Source organism: Ursus maritimus, unplaced genomic scaffold (assembly GCF_017311325.1).
Source record: "Ursus maritimus isolate PB19 unplaced genomic scaffold, ASM1731132v1 scaffold_3, whole genome shotgun sequence".
Classification (NCBI taxonomy): Eukaryota; Metazoa; Chordata; class Mammalia; order Carnivora; family Ursidae; genus Ursus; species Ursus maritimus.
Genome location: NW_024425563.1, coordinates 69,430,796 through 69,450,153, shown reverse-complemented (window position 1 = coordinate 69,450,153; position 19,358 = coordinate 69,430,796). Strand labels below are relative to the sequence as shown.

At 41.5% G+C, this 19,358-nt stretch overlaps 1 protein-coding gene across 1 annotated transcript in view; it reads right to left on the bottom strand.

Annotated features, from left to right (window-relative positions):
* CDK6 (cyclin dependent kinase 6) overlaps window positions 1-19,358 on the bottom strand; it is a 228,384-nt gene that overhangs the window by 102,895 nt on the left and 106,131 nt on the right. Inside the window, exon 3 of the mRNA XM_040644275.1 lies at window positions 16,411-16,578. Within this exon, the coding sequence (XP_040500209.1) occupies window positions 16,411-16,578 (168 nt within the window). The remainder of the gene's footprint in view (window positions 1-16,410; window positions 16,579-19,358) is intronic.

Below are 19,358 nucleotides of genomic sequence, written 5' to 3'. Positions count from 1 at the left end.
ATTGGTACCTATAGAAACACCAAATTGAAAAGTGAATACAAAGGAGTATAATGGCTAGCTGTAGGGACTCCCTCAATAAGATAGATGGAAAAACGAAAATTAAAGCCCACCATCTATGTAAATTCCCCTTTTCTGCCTTCTTAATACAATCGTTTATCCTCAACTCCCTCTCCCTGACACTCCAGAAGATCTTCTGGATCTCTTGGCCCCTGGTCCAAAACACCACCCTCTCAAAATCCAGCCCCACAGCTTTAGCTAATTCTCTTGGATCCTTAAACTCCTCTAAGTTTCACAGAAAATCCCTCAAACACCCAGCTGCCCGTTTGACTTCCCTTTCTTTACAAGATTTACCGAAAGCACTCCAGCCTGATATTCAGACTTGGGGTATACAGGTTACTGATGTAAATAATAAAATCCAGGACATAAATTTAGCAGAAGCACCAGAGATGGATGGTAGGGCTGATGATTCCTCCTACTCTCCAGGGCTCTGTAATCAGGCTCTGCCAGTGTTGGACCTTTCCATGCAATGTCCTTTGCAAATGTACCCTGGAGCCTCATCTCAAAGAATTCATGTCCGCTGGGAAACAGCAGACCTTCGAAATGACAAAGCCCTTTTACCTCTTCACCAAATTCACAGAGGAACTGGAAAGATGAGTGGCCACTGACAACCCTACTCACAGGGTCCTTGACTGACTGTGAAGGGGTGCTCTTGTCACCCATGATTATACTGCAGGTATGGGACAAGCCAGACGGTCTCCTAGAGAAAACCTCCCCTTCACAGAGGAAAGAGATTACCAGAATTTCTCCCAGGCCCTCCTACAAACTATCAGGGACATGGATCAGCCCAGACCAACATTCAGGGGCTGACAGAGCAATAGTAAAGGCCTTTCTCCCTAAAGTGAATTGGTCCAACGTTGAATTATGCCCTTGGAAAGGATGCCTTTGTTAAACACTTTAGACAGACTTTTAAAAGACCACTGCATTAAACCCTGAAGCTCTAGAAATCTCTTGATTTCTTAGCTAGAAATCCTCCTGATAGAAAGAAGCAAGTTTAAGTGGATGGCCTGGTCAATCCCTTGATCTTTAGGATACAACCCAGTTTTTTGAGGAATTAGAACCTCTCATCTTGCAAATTCCTACACAGCCAGAAATATGGCTCTAAGAAGCAATTCAAAACTGACCTATCCTTAGGAATTCTAAACTCCTCTATTCATGCAAAATACAGATACTGTAAACATGAAACAGAATTGTCCTGCACTTAAGCAAAGGAAAAATTTAAATAGTAAATAACCTAGACTTCTGATAAAAGGCAAATAGGCTCCCAAAACTTCATCCAGGAGAAAATTTGGGTATTTTCTCTGTGCCTTTGTGATGGAGATTTTCTACCCTCATCTTCTCTAGGACCTAACAGCCATTCTTTAAAAGGTAAATTTTATGGAGATGCTTCTCATCTGAAGAAACAAGGTGGGAGGAGGTATTTGGATATTGGGCAAATGAAAAAATCTTGTATGTCCTCTCTACAAATATTTGTAAAAAGCTTTAGCCATCTGAGGTGAACTAAATTCATTCCAACTGCCAAAACAAAATTTGAATACAACTGTTCTTCTATAAGCTAGTGAGTTTTGTATTGTACCTGACTCATGGCTAAAATCTTATTTATTTTAAAGATTTTATCTATTTATTTGAGAGAGAGAGAGAGGAGGCAAGAGAGAGCAGGGCGGGGGAGGGATGGGGAGGGCTGGGGAGAGGGAGAGGGAGAAGCCGACTGACTCCCTGCTGAGCAGGGAGCCCAAGGCGGGGCTCAGTCCCAGGACCCTGGGCTTATGACCTGAGCCAAAAGCAGATGCTTAACCCATTAAGCCACCCAGGGGCCCTATGGCTAAAATTTTAAAACAAAAGCTGTAAGTCTCTGTTTCTATCTGCCTGTGTGTGTATGTGTGTGTGTCCTAGATGTGTGATATTTTTCTGTCTCCGGATGGTATTGCCAAAATTAATATTGCAGAGAGCTTTATTTAACTGACTTCAAATTAAGCACTTATAAATTAAATGTTCCCTAAAGTTCTCAGTAATATAACAGAAACTAACCCAAATGTTTTTCGGGTTTACGTGATCTGAAAGTATGAAGTATTAAAGCTGCAGTGAGCATCCTAGGGCTTATATTTTTCAATCAAATACTAATATTTTTGTAGGATAAGTTTCAGGAAATTGTATTACCAAAAGATGAAGAATATGCATATTTTCCCCCTTTTAATGTTTTTTTTTTTTTTTAAGATTTTATTTATTTATTCGACAGAGATAGAGACAGCCAGCGAGAGAGGGAACACAAGCAGGGGGAGTGGGAGAGGAAGAAGCAGGCTCACAGCGGAGGAGCCTGATGTGGGGCTCGATCCCATAACGCCGGGATCACGCCCTGAGCCGAAGGCAGGCGCTTAACCACTGTGCCACCCAGGCGCCCCTCCCCCTTTTAAAAAATGTTTTGCTTGTAAGAAACTGCCAAACTGTCATTTTTATTTTTATTTTTTTCAGGTGGCTCCTGGACCAACGTGGAGCCCAACACAGGGCTTGAACTCATGACTCTGAGAGACTCTGAGATGAAGAGTCAGATGCTTAACCGACTGAGCCATCCCGGCGCCCCAAGAAACCGCCAAACTGCCTTTTAAAGTAGCTGTAACATTTTCCATGCCCCGCCCCCAGCAGCGACCAAGAGTTCCTGTTGCTCCACAGCTTCATCAGCTTTTGGTGGTGTCAGTGTTTTGAATCTTGGCCCTTCTAATAGGTGTGTGGTTGTATTTCACTGTTGTTTTAATGAATATGGCCATTTCAAAATCTGATGGTGCCAAGCTGTTAATATTAAAGTTTATTTTTAAAAACTCTTATAACAATTCAACTTTAGCCAGCTTGATTCCACAAAGTAAAATCGTCTCTCTTTTTCTTTCTTTCTCTTGCCAACCTTCTGTAACATTCTATCCCTTACTCTCCTCTTTCCCATTCTGAAATACCCCAGTTTTATTTTAGGACAAATTCACTTTCTTTTCCTTTACAAACTTATCTCCATACCTTGTACGCTTTTTTAAGCCAAAAACACATCCTACTTTCCTTACAGACAGAGGTGTTTCCCTTATTATTTATAGTAGCCTTAATTACATAGATTAATTAAAATTTTTGACCTTTAGAAACTTTAATTTCTACTGAAAACTGGTAAGTGAGCAGTTATGAACTGTCACACCAGCATTCCTTAGATTGGGAAATTTATGAATAAATTTATGACCTTATGATTTCTAGAAGCATGTGCTACTTTTTAATAGTATAGTCTTTCAGGGGTGCCTGAGTGGTTCAGTTGGTTAAGTATCTGACTTTGGCTCAGGTCATGATCTCGGCGTCCTGGGATCAGGATAGAGCCCTGCATCCAGCTCCCTGCTGGTCAGGAAGTCTGCTCCCTCTCCCTCTGCCCTTTCCACCTGCTTATACTCTCTCAAATAAATTATCTTTTAAAAAAACTAGTAGTCTTTCAGTATAACACAAGACGTGTTTACAAACATACCCAAATTTATCTTTAGTTCCTTTATAATAAAACCAAAAGTAGATAAACTAATGTTCCATAATTGGTGTTCAATATTTTGTCTTTTTTGGAAATGATCTGGATGTTCATTGAGCTTCCCATCATTTCATTTAACTTAGCAGAACTTTAAAGTTACAAGTTAAAGAGATTTGGGAAGCTGTTTTTAAGTATACATACCATAAAACATAATTATTGGTAAAAAGTTCACCTAAAAACTCTTATCCCACTTACATCTGTTGAAATCACTTGCTCCCAACAATTATGCTTCAACTACTCACAAAAATTTCATGAGACATTAGACAAAGTCTGCCATCATCCCAAGCTATTTCTCTTGTGATATAACATGAACTTACTTGACTAGTAAACTCAGGAAGAGTAAAGATTATATGCCTGCATTATATTTACTATTGATAACTCTAAAGATGTGTCTATTTTAATTAAAACAATGAACACAAAAAGGTGTGAAAGTTCATTCACCAAATGGTTAACAGTGGCTTTTTCTGGTAGGAAACATTATTGAGGAGCTTCCCTTTACCTTCTTCTTCTTCTTCTTTTTTTTTTTTTTAAACCTATCTGGGATGTTTGAATTTTAAAGTAATTGCAGCAATTAAAAAAGAATGTAGATTTAAAAAATCAATTGAAGAAGGAGAAGGGTTTAGAGGAGGGTTCTGACACATGCATACAAATGCCACAGAGGCAATGCAGAGGAAATGGCAGAACATGCCTTGGATTTGGTGAACTGTGTCTTACAAATACAGTGGGCCCCCCTTATCTATGGTTTTGTCTTCTGTGGTTTCAGTTACCAGTGGTCAACTGTGGTCTGGAAGCAGATGATCGTTCTGAGGTATCGTCAGAAGGTCAACAGAAGCCTAATGCTACGTCACAGTCATTCCCCTCATGTCATCGCATCACACAGGCATTCTATCACCTCACACTGTCACAAACAAGAGGAGAAAGGGCGAATATACAGTGCAAGAAGATATATCGAGAGAGACCATATTCACGTAACTTCTACCACATATATTATTATTGTTCTATTTTATTATTGTTGTTAATCCCTTAGTGTGCCTAATTTATAAATTAAACTTTATCACAGGTATGTATGTATAGGAAGAAACAATAGGATAGAGACGGTTGGGAACTGTCTGCATTTTCAGACATCCACTGGGGGTCTTGGAACGTAACCCAAGGATAAAGCGGGGATAACTCTAATGCTATTTCTCTCTCAAAAATGTCCCCTGGTATCAAATTTCTAAAAATAAAATTACAGAGCAAATGGATGCTATAAATATCACGTTTAAAGCAACTGATGAATATCATATTTTTCTTCAGTGTTACATGACTAACAATACCTGTGAACTATAATCAAATACTGAGAAAATCTGATACCTTTAAAAGCAAGAGCACATAAACCACCAATGAAAAAGAAACCTGACGGAAAATACAAATGAGATGATATTCTAGGTATGGTAGCAGCAACACAGCACTTACATGTGGCATTTCAGCCCCATGTCCTAAAATCAAGGAGTCCTTTTAGATATAAAAGTAGAACAGATACAAAGACAAAGATTATATTTTGACTTGCTATAAAATCAGTAAAGAAAGTTCACACTTGAAGAAGCTTTACTTACTTCAAATGGATTGATTCCTCAACTCTGTCAAAATCTTAAATGCTCTGCTACATTTTTAATCTGAACTTGCCAGTAAAAGGCATGATTGTGGCCAATCTGTGTTTGGGTGAGAGAAGAATATGTGAGTCTCTTTTTTCCTGGACTTTAACACTTTTATTTCATTTTATTTATTTATTTGGGGGGGCAGAGGGAGAGACAAAGGGAGAGAATCTTAAGCAGGCTCTATGCCCAGCACGGGGCTTGATCTCAAGACCCTGAGATCATGACCTGAGCTAAAATCAAGAGTTGGACCCTTAACCGCCTGAGCCACCCAGGTGGGCCCCCTGCCCCCCGCCTTTTTCTTAACATTTTTAAACTCCTGACGGACTCTTTCAGCTGCTAACTACCTTTGTATAAACACACAGTAAGAAACAGTGGCTAAATAAAATAAGAAGCTTTACATAATATATATAATCCTGAAATGGTTTAAGAAAATGCATTTTAATCTATTAAATTACATATTTTATTTTTTAAAAGAATTTATTTATTTATTTGAAGGAGAGAGTGTGTGAGAGCGGGGGGGGGGGCCAGTGGAGAGGGGCAGAGAGAATCTAGAGCAGACTCCCTGTTGAACAGGCAGCCCGGAGCTGGGGCTGGATCTCAGAACTCTGAGCCAAAATTAAAAGTCAGTTACTGAACAGAGTGAGCCACCCGGATGCCCCTATTAAATTATATTTTAAATTGCAGAGGCTCCTTTTGAAACACTTTGCCACAAGCCCATCTGCAAAGTACTTGATTATTTATCTATTTTACACATTAGGTTTTTTTTTTTTTTAACTTAACACAGTTCTCTTAAAGCTATATTATGTTCTAGAACACAAGACTGGTTATTACTGTAACTCCACTACAATGGAGTTAAAAATGGTTATGACTAGAAAAAGCATCATCAAGATCTGGCACACTCTGCGAATACCTAACCAACTAACTACCAGTCATGCATCTGAGTAAAAGCAATCAGGTCCTGGTTTTCCAGAACACCGCTGAAATTTAAACACAAGGTTTTAAGCAATGAAAGTGATCAGTTAAACAAGTTTGATTCCTAGTGCTGTAATTTTGAAATGGATGTAGACACAAGTTGTAATGACACCTTTTGGGGAAGGTGATGTTTAGGGGAAGCATTGTTTCCCAAACACACTCAGTACCCCCCGCCCCTCAATAAAGCCTCCCTCTACCTCCTCTATTCAGAAACCTCTTATTCCAGAACACACACACACACACACACACACACACACACACACACACGCTCTTTACACTCACAGAGCAGCACCGTGTGCCTGTGTGTTGTTACCCCAAGTGCTGAAACAGATATGACAGCTACTTATATTAGAGGCAAATCCAAAGTGCGGGGGGGAAAGGAATGCCTAGCTTTATTGGAGAGTCAGGCTGACTTCAGGGAGGAGATGGCATTTGCATAGAGTCCTGAAGAATGACTAGGAATCTGGTAGGCTGAGAAGGGGAAAGGCAACGAAGTGGAGAGAATGTCTAAGGCATGGAAGCACAAAATCTAATCGCATGCTGTTTCAAGCAGGAGGACAGAGGTCTGGGGTGGCGCGATCACAGGGGTGTGTGGGTGGGTTTGGGGTGGGTGGGACAGCAGGGATGGTGAGAAAAGTTAGGAACAAACCGTTGCAGAGTATCTAGACTTCTTAACCTATGGGCAATGGGGAGTCAGTGGCAATTTTTACTCCTTCTTCATGTCCCCAAGCCTACTGGTTTCCCACGGTTGGTCCATGCTACCCGGCCCCTCCCACAGCTCCTTTCTATACGCCAGTCTTGTCTTTCCAGGAAAAAGAACATCTGCTTTTCTGACTGTAGTCCTGATCTTTCATCCACTCTGGAAGAGTCATCTAAGGAAATGTTCATGCATATATGTGAAGACCATCATTTTTGGAAATTTATCTCACCTTCTTCACTTTTTCCATTCTTTAGAAAGTTTTAATTGCAATTTTTCTAATCTGCTTTTTCTAAACTAGTAAAAGCTAGTTTTCTGGAACTAGGTTATAGACAGACTTTGGCCCATTTAACAAGGTCAGACTGTTTATTCTTGACAGAATTCTTTCCCACTGTAAAAAGGTACTTTTAAATGCCACATTCCAAGAGCGGTGCCAGTAAGCCATTGAAGCATATTTTCCCACAAGAACTGATACCATGTGCAGTCCCCACCTCACCGAGATCGCCCAGCGTTACATAAGGCCCAGATAGTATTCAACGTCACCGTGAAATCAACTAAAGTACACCAGCAAGTATTCGGAAAATGCTTCCTTCCATACATTCCAAAGCATCGTAACCTCTCACAAGTAATTAATCAAAATAAAAATGAGAAGGAAGAAGGGAAGGATGGCTTTAGAAATTAAAAGAAAAAATTAAAGATGGCAGAATAGAAACCTTGTAGCTTTATATTAGTATCCAAACCTAGAAGTAGTAGAGACTTTTCTCCCTTACTTTGGGGCTTTTATGGCACAGTTGTTAAATTTACAGCCCCACTTTTAGATTCTGCCAACCTTCAAAATAAATATATGAGCAGCGCTAAAGTAAATTCTCCTACGCTTTCCCCTTCTTTCTTTTGGATGCTTCCCTGAGCCTTGAAGGTAGATTATTCCTCCGCAGCCAACTGTAAAGTTTAACATTCAGATTTATGAGGGATTTAAAAATCATCAGTATCCTTACAGACACTGGGGGCAACGATGTCACTCAAACCCTGTGCTTCAATCGCTGGAGAAAAGGGAAACAAAGCGGGAGCAACAAGAGGAATAGCTCAGCAACCCAAACAGCATCATTTAGAAACAAATTTGGCATATTAGCAATAAGGTCAATAAAACAGAAAAGAAAATCCAGCATTACAAAGCAATCATATCAAAGTTTGAGCTTAACTTTTAGAAAGACCTTTACAGATTAACATAAACACGTACCTAATCTCCGTAGGAACCCAAGTAGACTAAATAACTGAAAGAAAGTACAATGCAGACATTCTCAACCTTTTCCTATAACATCACGGTTCCTCCAAAGATCCCAAGAGATCTAAATTTTTAATTAAAACATAACATACAGAAAATGTTAAGTGTACAAGCTGGGGAGGTGTATGGAGGTTTCTGACCTTGAAGAAGGAGGGATGGAGGACAATGATTATCTGAAAGTTAGGAATGGCTGCCCAGACAGATATTCAAAGTGAAAATGTTACTTCCTCAGGGCTCAAGTTGCTATGAGGGAGTGACGCAGGCAGCTGGGAAGATTAGCTAAAAGTTGCGTCTAAAGCAAAAAAAACAGAACAAAACAAATAAAACAAAAGCCCCAAAAGACAAAGAAACCCAAACAAAACAAAACAAAACAAAAAACCAAACCCAGACAAAAAACCCAAAAACCCCACCCAAAACCAAAACAAACAAACAAAAAACAGAAAAAAAATAAAAAACCAAAAAAACCACACATAGACTAACACAAACACTTTAGATGCTTATAACTGATGATGCAGCGACCCCAGCAGCAACATGGAAAATGTGGTTGGAAATTCATTCACTGATTCACTGGTGAAAGCAGGGAGTGGGAAAGAACTTAATGAAGTTCAAGGAGTAGTGAGAAATCTGGTGCGGTTAGATGACAGGGAACAGGCGTTTATGTGAATGGGGGTGGTCTCTGAGTGGGAAGACAGAAGGGTAGGTTGGGGCTACACTACAAAAAACTTTGCATGCCATGGTTAGAGTTGGAATTCGTTCTTTAGACACTGGAGAATCATGAGGATTCATTTCATTCACTCATCATGTATTTATCAAGTTCCCACCACGTGCCAGGAAGGCACTGTGGGAAACACTAAAATAGTGTACGATGTGATTTGAGGGAATAAAAATGGATATATCCAATGTAACAGAAGTTCAATAACATATCTCAACATAGGAACTTACACCTTGAGTCTGCCAAAGCCCAAGCAAAATGAAGATACTGCCACCGCTCCCTTCCTCACCTGGAGCTGAGCAGTGACATTTGCAAAGAAGTTCACATATCCAGAGAATATGTGAAAGAGGAGATAAAAGTGCAAGTTACAGAAACACTGTTTTATATTCCATTCCAAGGACTGTGTCTTCTACTCCTTTGGATGAACTTAACACACCTGAGTCAGGCAAGTTTAGGGGAGATGAAATGATCTCAATAAGCAGTTTGTCAGACTAGCCCCCGACCACGCAGAGAAGGCACATTCCCAGAAGAAGGTTAAATGTAAGACCCAACAAAACTCTTTCCATCTTCCCGATCCCTGAGAAACCCTCTGCCTGCACAACCTTACTAAAGCATTTGGTTTTGTCAACCTTAAGACAATGCTTGGTCTGGACACTCAGACTTGGCCTCAAGTTCTGAGATCTGAACGGCATCATACAGGGTGTCTATGTGATAGAACGTAACAAACCAGATGCCAACCAGACCAGGCCTATATTGTACCTTGACAGGACATGGTGGCCAAACGGATGTATAGAATCAAGGAACATCCTGTCCTTTCTTCAAGTAAAACACCCTCCAGGCGGTAGCATTACAGTTAAAACTGTTTTCGTCCAGAGCTGACTGGCAACAGTGACCACTTCTGAAGGAGCTAGAATTAGGTGAGTCAAAGGAACGACTATGTTTTATAAACAAGGAAAGCGGTCATTTGATGACCTTCGCAAGTGTACGTGGTACAGCTACGCACCCACACGCATACACACACCCCCACAGCAGCCTTCTGTACAGGACGGAATACATGAGCTCCCGACATGGGAGAAATTCTCACTGTGGTCATCAGTGCTCGCCTTCACTTTGGAGGCACAGTTCACCTATCAGATGGTAACTCAAAATGTGTTTTATTGCCACGGAGAATGCGCAACGAAGGATCTGGATGGGTTTTCGTGTTTGTGTTGGCTCTGGCATTTTCCATGTACCCAGCCCTGGGAATCCTAAAGAAAACGTGTCCTGTTCCCAGCTCCGTGCACTGCCCCATTGTGTTCCACTTCCCTCACTGGTGAAAGTGAAAACGAAACCAGCACAAACACTCCATTGTTAACTGTGAAATATGTACTGGCAACTGGAAATGTTCACAAAACAGACCTGGTTGTGTCATGGCAAGGGGATGTGGAGCGGGGAGGGAGCTACAGGAGCCTTTCCGGCTTCAGAGGTGTGTCCTGCACTTTCGCTGAGGTGCTGAGGCGACAGAGCTTGGGTTTTTTCCATTATACTCGATTCCTGCTCTTGGTTTGATTTACTCAGTATGCACTGGCAGCGTCTGCAGGCTTCTGTGGGAGCAACTCGGCTGCTCGAGCTGAGGCACAGACCTTGCCAGGTCTCCATAGTAAATACAACACGCACGAAGAGGAAACAAGCATAAACAATTTATTTTCTCCTGTAAAAGATGACATTGTTCTCCGATCTCTGGTCCCACTTCACTTTGTCAACTTGCTGGTGCCGGCGGGGTGCTGTAAAACGAACTATTCCAAACACAAACAGAAAAATTAGCACAGATGGTGTGATGTGCAGATCCGTGGGGCCTGCGTCCCGGCAGGTTCCGACAGGACGATGCCGCTGACCTCTCCGAGCATCTCACTTCCCGGCATGGGCGCGCGAGCAGAGCTTCCCTGACCCCCTGCCTCTGAGGGTTCCTGAGACACAGGACTTGATCGAACTGTGTCCCTTCCCTTCACTGCACGTCGATTTCTCACTGCACGTTTTTTTTTATGACTGCTTTATGAAGATGTGTCCCATTTTGATGATGAGCTCCATGAGAGCAAAGACCATGTCCATTTCTAGTCCCCATCATCCCTCAGGTCCGCTGACAGTGCGTGGCACACGGAAAGTGATAAGTAATTATTTGTTGACCGAATGCTACAACTCCATTTCATTACTCTTCTCCCTTAGGCTTATCAAAAAGTTTCTGAATCCGCAAGGTTCCTCCAGCATTTACTAAATGCTACCAAACTAGGGTTAGAGTAGGAAACCATCCATTGGCAGAGGCATAAGAATGGGATGTGAGGAATTCGAGTTTTCGTAACACTTGTAGTATTAATAAATGAATGTTCTTAAATAAAGTAATTTTGGGAATCATTATTCCCCAAGTGAATTTTTCTAATATGTAGAGCTGTCAAATAAAAGTCTTCCCACGTCTACTGTTTACTTGTTGTCTTTTGGTGATTTCTACAGAGAGGAAGATGTTTTCGGAACGCCAAGTATCTCTCCCTCTCTCTCTTTTTTTTTAAAGATTTTATTTGTTTATTTGAGAGAGAGAGAGAGATTGCACATGCACAAGTAGGGGGTGGGGGGCGGACAGAGAGAATTCCAAGCAGACTCCGCGCTGAGCAGGGAGCCAGTGGCAGGGCTGGATCCCATGACCCTCAGATCACAATCCAAGCTGAAATCAAGAGTTGGACACTTAACAGACTGAGCCACCCAAGCGCTCCCACAAGTGTCTCTTAATAGGACAGATGATATGGAAAGAAAAAAAAAAGACCCTTGGAGAAGGGGAATATAATTCACTTAGTGAGAATTTCATTAAGTCACTAAAAAGACAGGAGAACTTTCTTACTATTCCATTATGATACAAAGTGGAATTTTCCTCCAAACTGTGTGTATTACACCCAAGCACTGTAAGAAAAATGTTAATTGTACCTTCTGTCTAATGGTTGTAAAGAGGCCCTCCAACTACACTGAAAAGTTACTGTAAGACTGTTCACTGCAGAGCAGAGATGGGTTTACGGCAGGCCATTCCTGGACTTCATCTCAGCACGTGAAGTTACAGAGACACTGAAAGGAATGAGCTCATTTTACGGTACAGACTTCTCCCTATCCACAGGCAGCTTTCTGGTGACTGTCCTGGGGGAGTCCCTGGGTGCTCTGGCAATAACATCTGGATACAAAACCATCACCACTGTCATTGCTCTGCACGGCCCTCGCAAAAGCCTCCTGTACAGTGAGTGTAGCATGGTGTGTGCGCTGCTGTGATTTGCATCCCGGGGATTTAAGGGGGTGGACACACATGGGAGTGAATCAAGAGAATGCTTGGTTTTTCCTCAGCAATAATCCATTTACAAGACGTTCAAGTCTGCAGAAGTGTGGCAGAAGTTTTATTCTGAGGTCTACATAAAAACTCAGTTAACCAGGGGAAGCCTCGGTGGCTCAGCCCGTTGAGCATCCGACACCTGATTCTGGCTCAGGTCATGATCTCAAGGTCATAAGATCGAGCCCTGCATCGGGATCCCTGCTAGGCGTGGAGGCTGCTTGGGATTCTCTCTCCCTCTCTCTCTGCCTGTCCCCCTGCTCTCTCTCTCAAACAACAACAACAACAAAAAAGGTAAGTTAGCCGGCAGGTACGAGTTCATGCCTCAGTATTCTTTACTGTGTCAAAATGTGGCACAAGCTAGTTGTTTTTTAATTACAATTTTAACAAGACTTAAAATATATTTTAAAAAATAGACTGTCGGAACATTTGTGGAATCTCTGGATGCCCTCTGTAGAACCCCATAATTCCACAGAACACAGTCTCATGCCCTCTGATGTCCTGGAGCCTACGGTGTGGGAGGAGGAAGGGAGAGGGGATCGTAGGTGAGAGCCGGAATATAGACATGAGATTTCCCTGAGCTATTTACAATCTGTTTGGTGAATTCAGACTTAGCCTGGTCACAAACTGCTTGTCTGAGTCTCAGTTTCCCCACTTGCAAAGTGAGATAGTTGGCAGAGAGTTCTCCAAACACTGAATCTAACAGCAATAGCACCGTATCACCCTGTGTGGTGTATGGTCCAATTCAGAAAAACAACAGTAAAGATTCCGCATCACAGAGATGTGAAGAGCGCTCCCTCCCTGAGCCGCTGGTCATACTGCTTCATGATTATCAGAATCATCATCACACTGCTGGTGATGTCCCAGGTCCGCCCCTCAGACTCTCTGGGTCAGACCCGCGTGCACAATCACCTGTGACCAAAACTGCTGGCTGAGCAGTTGCTCTAGTTTTCTCTTTTATTCTGACAGAGAAAAACGAGTTGCACCATACGCTACATTTGACATGGGAAGCACTTAGAAATGTCGAGTTTAGAATGATTCTAAATATAATTTTAGCTGGCCTTGTAGTCATTCTATTGAATAAGCATATATTATTGAAAACACTTCTGTCACCGAGATTATATAACCCCATGAGTCATGATTCTTACACACATCACTTATGTGCAATGGAAAGAACCTCTCTGTAACCTACTCTCTTTGTTTTTCCACAAACGTAGTAGTATTTCAGTACAGGTCAGAGGAGTGGATTTTCAAGGTTTCACAGAAATTTCTGATAAAAATAACCTACGTGAGGTATTAAGCGTAATGGGGTCCTGCCGCTCTTCCCAGTCCCAGCTCCTTCCTGCACCACCAGAGGTCTCACACGCATATTTACGTGCATTCCGATCTGAACATGCAGTCTGCCCGTGTGTCTGCGAATGTGTGTGGCCCTCAGACTTGGGTGTACAATCTGCCGGCAGGAGGAAGGACCCGAGAAGAGCCCATGCAGTTCCCATTGCGTCAGGGAACTGCAATGCCCTGAGTGCGGCGGGATGAGGGTGCGGGTCTCAGACTCTAGCTGGAGTATCTCCCTGGCACCCTGGATTCCATGCTCCACGAAGGGAGGCCCGGCTGGCGCAGGGCCAGTGCAGCCTCCTCTAACGTATGAGATCCAGGCCAGAGGCCCCTCTTGCCTGAGTCTAAGGCATTCACTCGAGTCATTCACGTCTTCATTCTACAACCTTTAAATAAATAGGTATTTGTTACACACCCTAAGTTACACACCACCCCCAGCTATGACGACAGTCCACTCTTATAATAATTGTCCTAAATTTCTTCCCAAAAGGCCAGTTCCTACAGCCTGGTATAGAGGACCCTAAAAATAATTACAAACAAGATAGAAAACAGAATTATGAAAGACATGAATAAGATGTCACTGAGGCAGGAAGGTGGGCTTGATTTCTGCAGGGAGTACCAGAAGGGGACACTGGAGTCAGGCTTTGGAAGAGAACTAATATATTAGCATTTCTCATGGCTGTAAGATGCCAGTTTCGAATCAGTTAACTTGTAATTCCTTTAACATGCCACAGATTAAGTTGATTCCCAGGTCCTGTATGACATAACCCACTAAAAAATGTGTATTTCCAGGAAGTGGAGTGCAGTCTTTTTCTCTTCAAGAAACTCTAAAAATAAATACCAGTTCAGTCTGAAAAGCTGATTCTAAGTCTTTATATATCACCACGTATATGTTAACTAATGCGTCACTATACTAAATGGATTTTTCCTTAAATAGAAAAACACAAAACGGGAAAAATTTTAAATGCGGTACCCTTTAGGAATCATAACCTTCATTACTGACATTAAATTCCAGCTATCATTCTTGCAAATAATGTCCAATTTGTTCCAGTGTCTTTTCCAGTTGCTAGTATTTTTTACTTTATGTCACCATAAGAAATAGAGTATGCAGTACCAATTAGACCCTGAAAACTCAGGTATTTATGACTGCCTTTCCCCTTTTCTCTATGAAATAATTTGTCTACATTTTCCTGTCTGAACATATCAACTTTCAGCAAGAATGGAATGTTAATTGATGTTACGCACAAGCTGGGCTATCATTCCACAAATTTAATAAGAAAAAAAAAATCAAAACAAAACCAATTGGGTTTCCTGTTTTTATTATAGTTTTTTATGCCCATTTAGGGGGAATCAAAATAAAGAGTCTGTGTCAGTTATGGCTCATGCTTCCCTCAATTAAAGTACCCAAGGAGATCAGTTCCTTCCATCTGCTCCCCGATGACCACTGGGATCACAAAGCCTATTTAAGCTTTTCCTCGGGAACGCCAAACAACACGCACAACTGTATTCTAGGGAAGCCTGCAGCCTACCTAACCCTTCCCACTGGAGGAAACACACAGACTCAGGAGTTCGGCTGTGATTATATAAGGGTACAAGAGCTCCCTCGACCCAGCCCAAAGCTGAGGCGTATCCTTCAAATACCATCTTGTGCCTTGTCTTCTCAAAAGTATGATTTATCTGTCAACAATGGTGACACACTCCAAGGAAACCTCTGTAAAAATTCTGACGCCCTAGGTAAAGTAGAAAATGTTGGGAAAGTATGTGGTCTTACGTGTCCAGGTTGTAGTATCCATATTTGGGGGGATGGGGAAACGGAACACTTTTGTCAACTGAATGTTTCCTAAGACAAGTTATCTCAGAGAATTTCCAACTCCCCTCTATTTCTCAGCTGGGACATTACTGGAATTTGGGCAAACAATTCTTTGGTGGGCAGAGTATCAGCCTCCTTGTGGTCACTGCCACCCCCAAGTCATTAGGATGACCAAAGATGCTGCTGTAAGTTTCTCAGCAACGCCCTCCACCCAGGGCAGTGCCGCCCCGATTGAGAATCGTTTCAGGCTAGAAATGGACTATGTGAAAAGTGACATATTGATCCAAGAAGAGTCTTTTTAAGGCTTAATCTAATGTTCTGAGGCAATTTTTATAGTTTTCATGGACCCAAGGGGACTCTCAGCATCAACCTCCCACCCCAAGTAAGTAGCAAAGCAAAGGGATATTCCTTGGCTTCTGTATCTCTGCATGAATTCACTGCATATAAAACAGGTCTTTCAAAGATAGAAGTTATCAGTGCCTACCTTCATGGTTTTGTGTCTGAAGGAAACCAAAAAACCAGGATACCATAACTGTCATTCTTTGCCAAAACAGGCCCTTGGGTTTACTCTCTGTATTTTGGCTTGGATGAAGACATCGCCCAGCCGGGTGGGGGGTGGGGGGGTTGGGGGGCTACTGCTTGTTCAGGGGGCAACCTAGTTCACTGTAAATTTAATTTCTTCTTCATAGTCAGCACCAGACCTTCAGAAGAGTGCTTTCACACACCTGTGCAGGCACCCGGCTGTCTCTCAAACCAGGACGCTACAGACAGATCCACGTTCCTGGGGCTCTCCTTCCCCAAACCCTTGAGCTGTGTTTCCCCAGACTTTGTGTCTGTGACAAGCCCGGTCTGGAAGTGTCTGTAGTGGTAAGCAAAACCCTTTCTTTCTAGCCCTGCTTTTTAAAAAGGGCAAAGACATTTTGTTCTCCAATGGACCACAGGCAGTAATAATCTAGGGTCATGGTATGGGGGCAGTTCGTCATTTAAAAGAGGAAACATAAGCTTAGTGAAAGAAAAGCACTTTCTCACTCACCACTGAGGTAAGAGCCATCTGAAAACTGTAGATGCGGGCAAGGCCGAAGTCAGCCAGCTTTATTTGTCCACTGCTGGTCACCAGAATGTTCTGTGGTTTGAGATCACGATGCACCACTCGGTGAGAATGAAGAAAGTCTAGACCTCGGAGAAGCTGAAACATCATATCCTAAATAAAATCAAAAAAGAAAGTCAATAAACTGTCAAAACAGAAATTCAACAAGCTGAATCCTTAGCACTGGAAAGCATTTGACAACTCTTTGCTGAATAAATGAATTCATCTCCCTTCCTACATCTCCGTCTCCCATTCTCAAGGTCACTAACAAAAAATTTCACATTGACCTGTCTTTTATTAATGAAAGGAAATTTTAAAAATAGTTCAGATGGCATCAGAAATATTCTGGAAGATAAATACCAAACTGGTGTCTGTAGTGAACTAGGGAGAGGAAGTTAATGGTAAGAGGGAGAGACTTGTCACTTCACATACTTTTATATGGTTTAGTATGTTATTTCAACAATTAAAATCCAGTAAATGATAATAATATTAATGGTAATTCCTATTACTTTTGTAGCACCTTAATACTAAGCAATCACCACATGTCAAGAACAGTTCTAAACACACTCTCTTTAGTAACTCAATACACACCCCAACACTGAGGTAAATAATAGCACTGCCCCCATTTTATGGGTCAAAGAAACTGATTCACAGGTGTATATAATTAGCCCGAAGTAACACCACTAGCCAAGAAGTAAGTCTTGACTCAAACCATAGTCAAGAAAAAGCGGGTTCAAATCCCCAATGCACTCCTTTATTAGATCAATGATCCAATGAGTATGTAAAGCCAGGTAAGCCATTTAACCTCACCAAACCTCCACTCCCCTGTCTGTAAAATGGGAAAGCAACAAAACCTACTTCCTAGGATCACTGTTTGTAAAGCACTTAGCGTAGTATCAAGCATTCAATAAGCAGCAGCTCTTACTGCTATCATGATCAACGAGCATGGAGCTGGGAGGCATTCAAAAAATAAACCAATGTCACATCTTTTTCTAACTGTGGAACCGGTAAAATCAGAGAGAAGATTTAAACCTCAGAAACAGTGTCTGAAAGTAGGAATTTAAGAAGCTGACCATTCGATCCTTTGAAATCTCGGGTTAACAAGATTGACCTACCCTCCAAAATATTGTGCAAATGGTGTACACAAGGGAGGATGGAATTATTTTGTTCATATAAGGATTAGAAAAATGGGAGGGCAGCATCATGGGCTTCAGAGCTGGCAGAGGCTGTGGGGACACACTTGTTCATCAGCTGGACCATATTTGGTTATTGGTTTACGGTACTGGTTTGTCCTGCGGAGCTGGGAGTTCTGTCTTTACATGCTGGCTTGTTGAAAACCAAAGCCTCAGTGCTCCAGAAAATGAAGGGAAGATAGTGTTTACTTTTGATAATATTATGAGATTACATGACGTAACGTATGCACAGGGGTGGTGCACTTCCGGCACATGGTAAGCATTCCATGAATGACAATCATTCAAGCGTCCTGTTTCCCCAGGGGAGAAAATGTGGCCAGTGCGCCAAGGTCAGCGAACTTGCTGGATCCTTAGCATTGGAAACAAAGCACCAAGCAGTGGTATGCAATGTCACAGGTGTCCTAGAATCCCTCTGAGACGCACCTCAATGGATATTGTGAACTGGGAGGGTTTACCTTCTAGGTTTTCAAAGGCAAAACTCTTGGAGAAATCTGTGCTGTTGAGGGTCAGTCCTTCAAGACCTGAGAACCACTGCACGTCACACACCTCACAAGGCACACACTTCCAGTGTGAAAATGAAGCATGCAATGTTAACAAAAGTAGGGGGCAAGTCTGTCATCACTGGAAGCGTAGGCACGTGACTTGAGCCCTGGATGTTAAACAGCATGATTCACCTAAAGTAATGCCATGCCGGCCTATCATCTTTCCCTTCTTACGTGCTAAACACCAACCCTTTAAAACTACACAAAGAATAAATCTGCTTGGTTCATTTTTCAGTGTTCAGAGAGTTTAAACAGACAACTAGCAGGATAAAAATTTTAAAATTTGAACTAATTAATTAATTAAAATAAAGCCCATCTAAGGTTTATAAAAAGCCTGAATCACAGAGTTAAAAAAAAAGTGTGTATTGCTTTTATTTGTGTATTTATATAGGATGTACATCTTTCTTAATTATTAAATTGATACATGCTTAATGCAGAAACTTATAAAATTTTTAAAAAATCCAGAGGAAGGAGGTGGCTCAGTTGGTTAAGCGTCTAACTCCTGATTTCGGCTCAGGTCGTGATCTCAGGGTCACGAGATGGGAGCCCCACCCATGCGGGGCTCTGGGCTCAGCCTGCAGTCTGCTTGTCCCTCTCCCTCTGCTCCTCCCCCTGCTCACACGCGCTCTCTCTCTTGAAAACAAATAAATAAATAAAACCTTTAAAAAAAAATCCAGAGGAGGAACAGCAATCACTCAAAATCCTACCACTCAGAGAACAGAGAAAACTTCACTGTTAAGTAATTTTTGTCTTTCTGATCTTTCAAAAATTACAGACATTGCTATATGTGTAGTGTAAATTTATCATATTTACATATATGAATATTATATATAATGTATAGCACATGTAAAGAATATTAATACATGTATTTATAAATAAAAATGATTATTATTCTGTACACATTATTTTGTGGTTGTTTTAAAAATATTTAACAATTCATTATGAATATTTTTGCCACGTCAACAAAATTCTTCTACCATATATCTCCTTTTTTTTTAATATAACAGAATTTTTAATGGCTGCACAGTTTTCCTCCCTGGGACATGCCATAATCATTTTCATTTGGTTTTAGTTGCATTATTTTGGAACTTATACTGAGAGTCTAGTTTCCCTTCATCTAAAAGCTAGGGTACACGAAAAGGACTTCTTACCATTATAA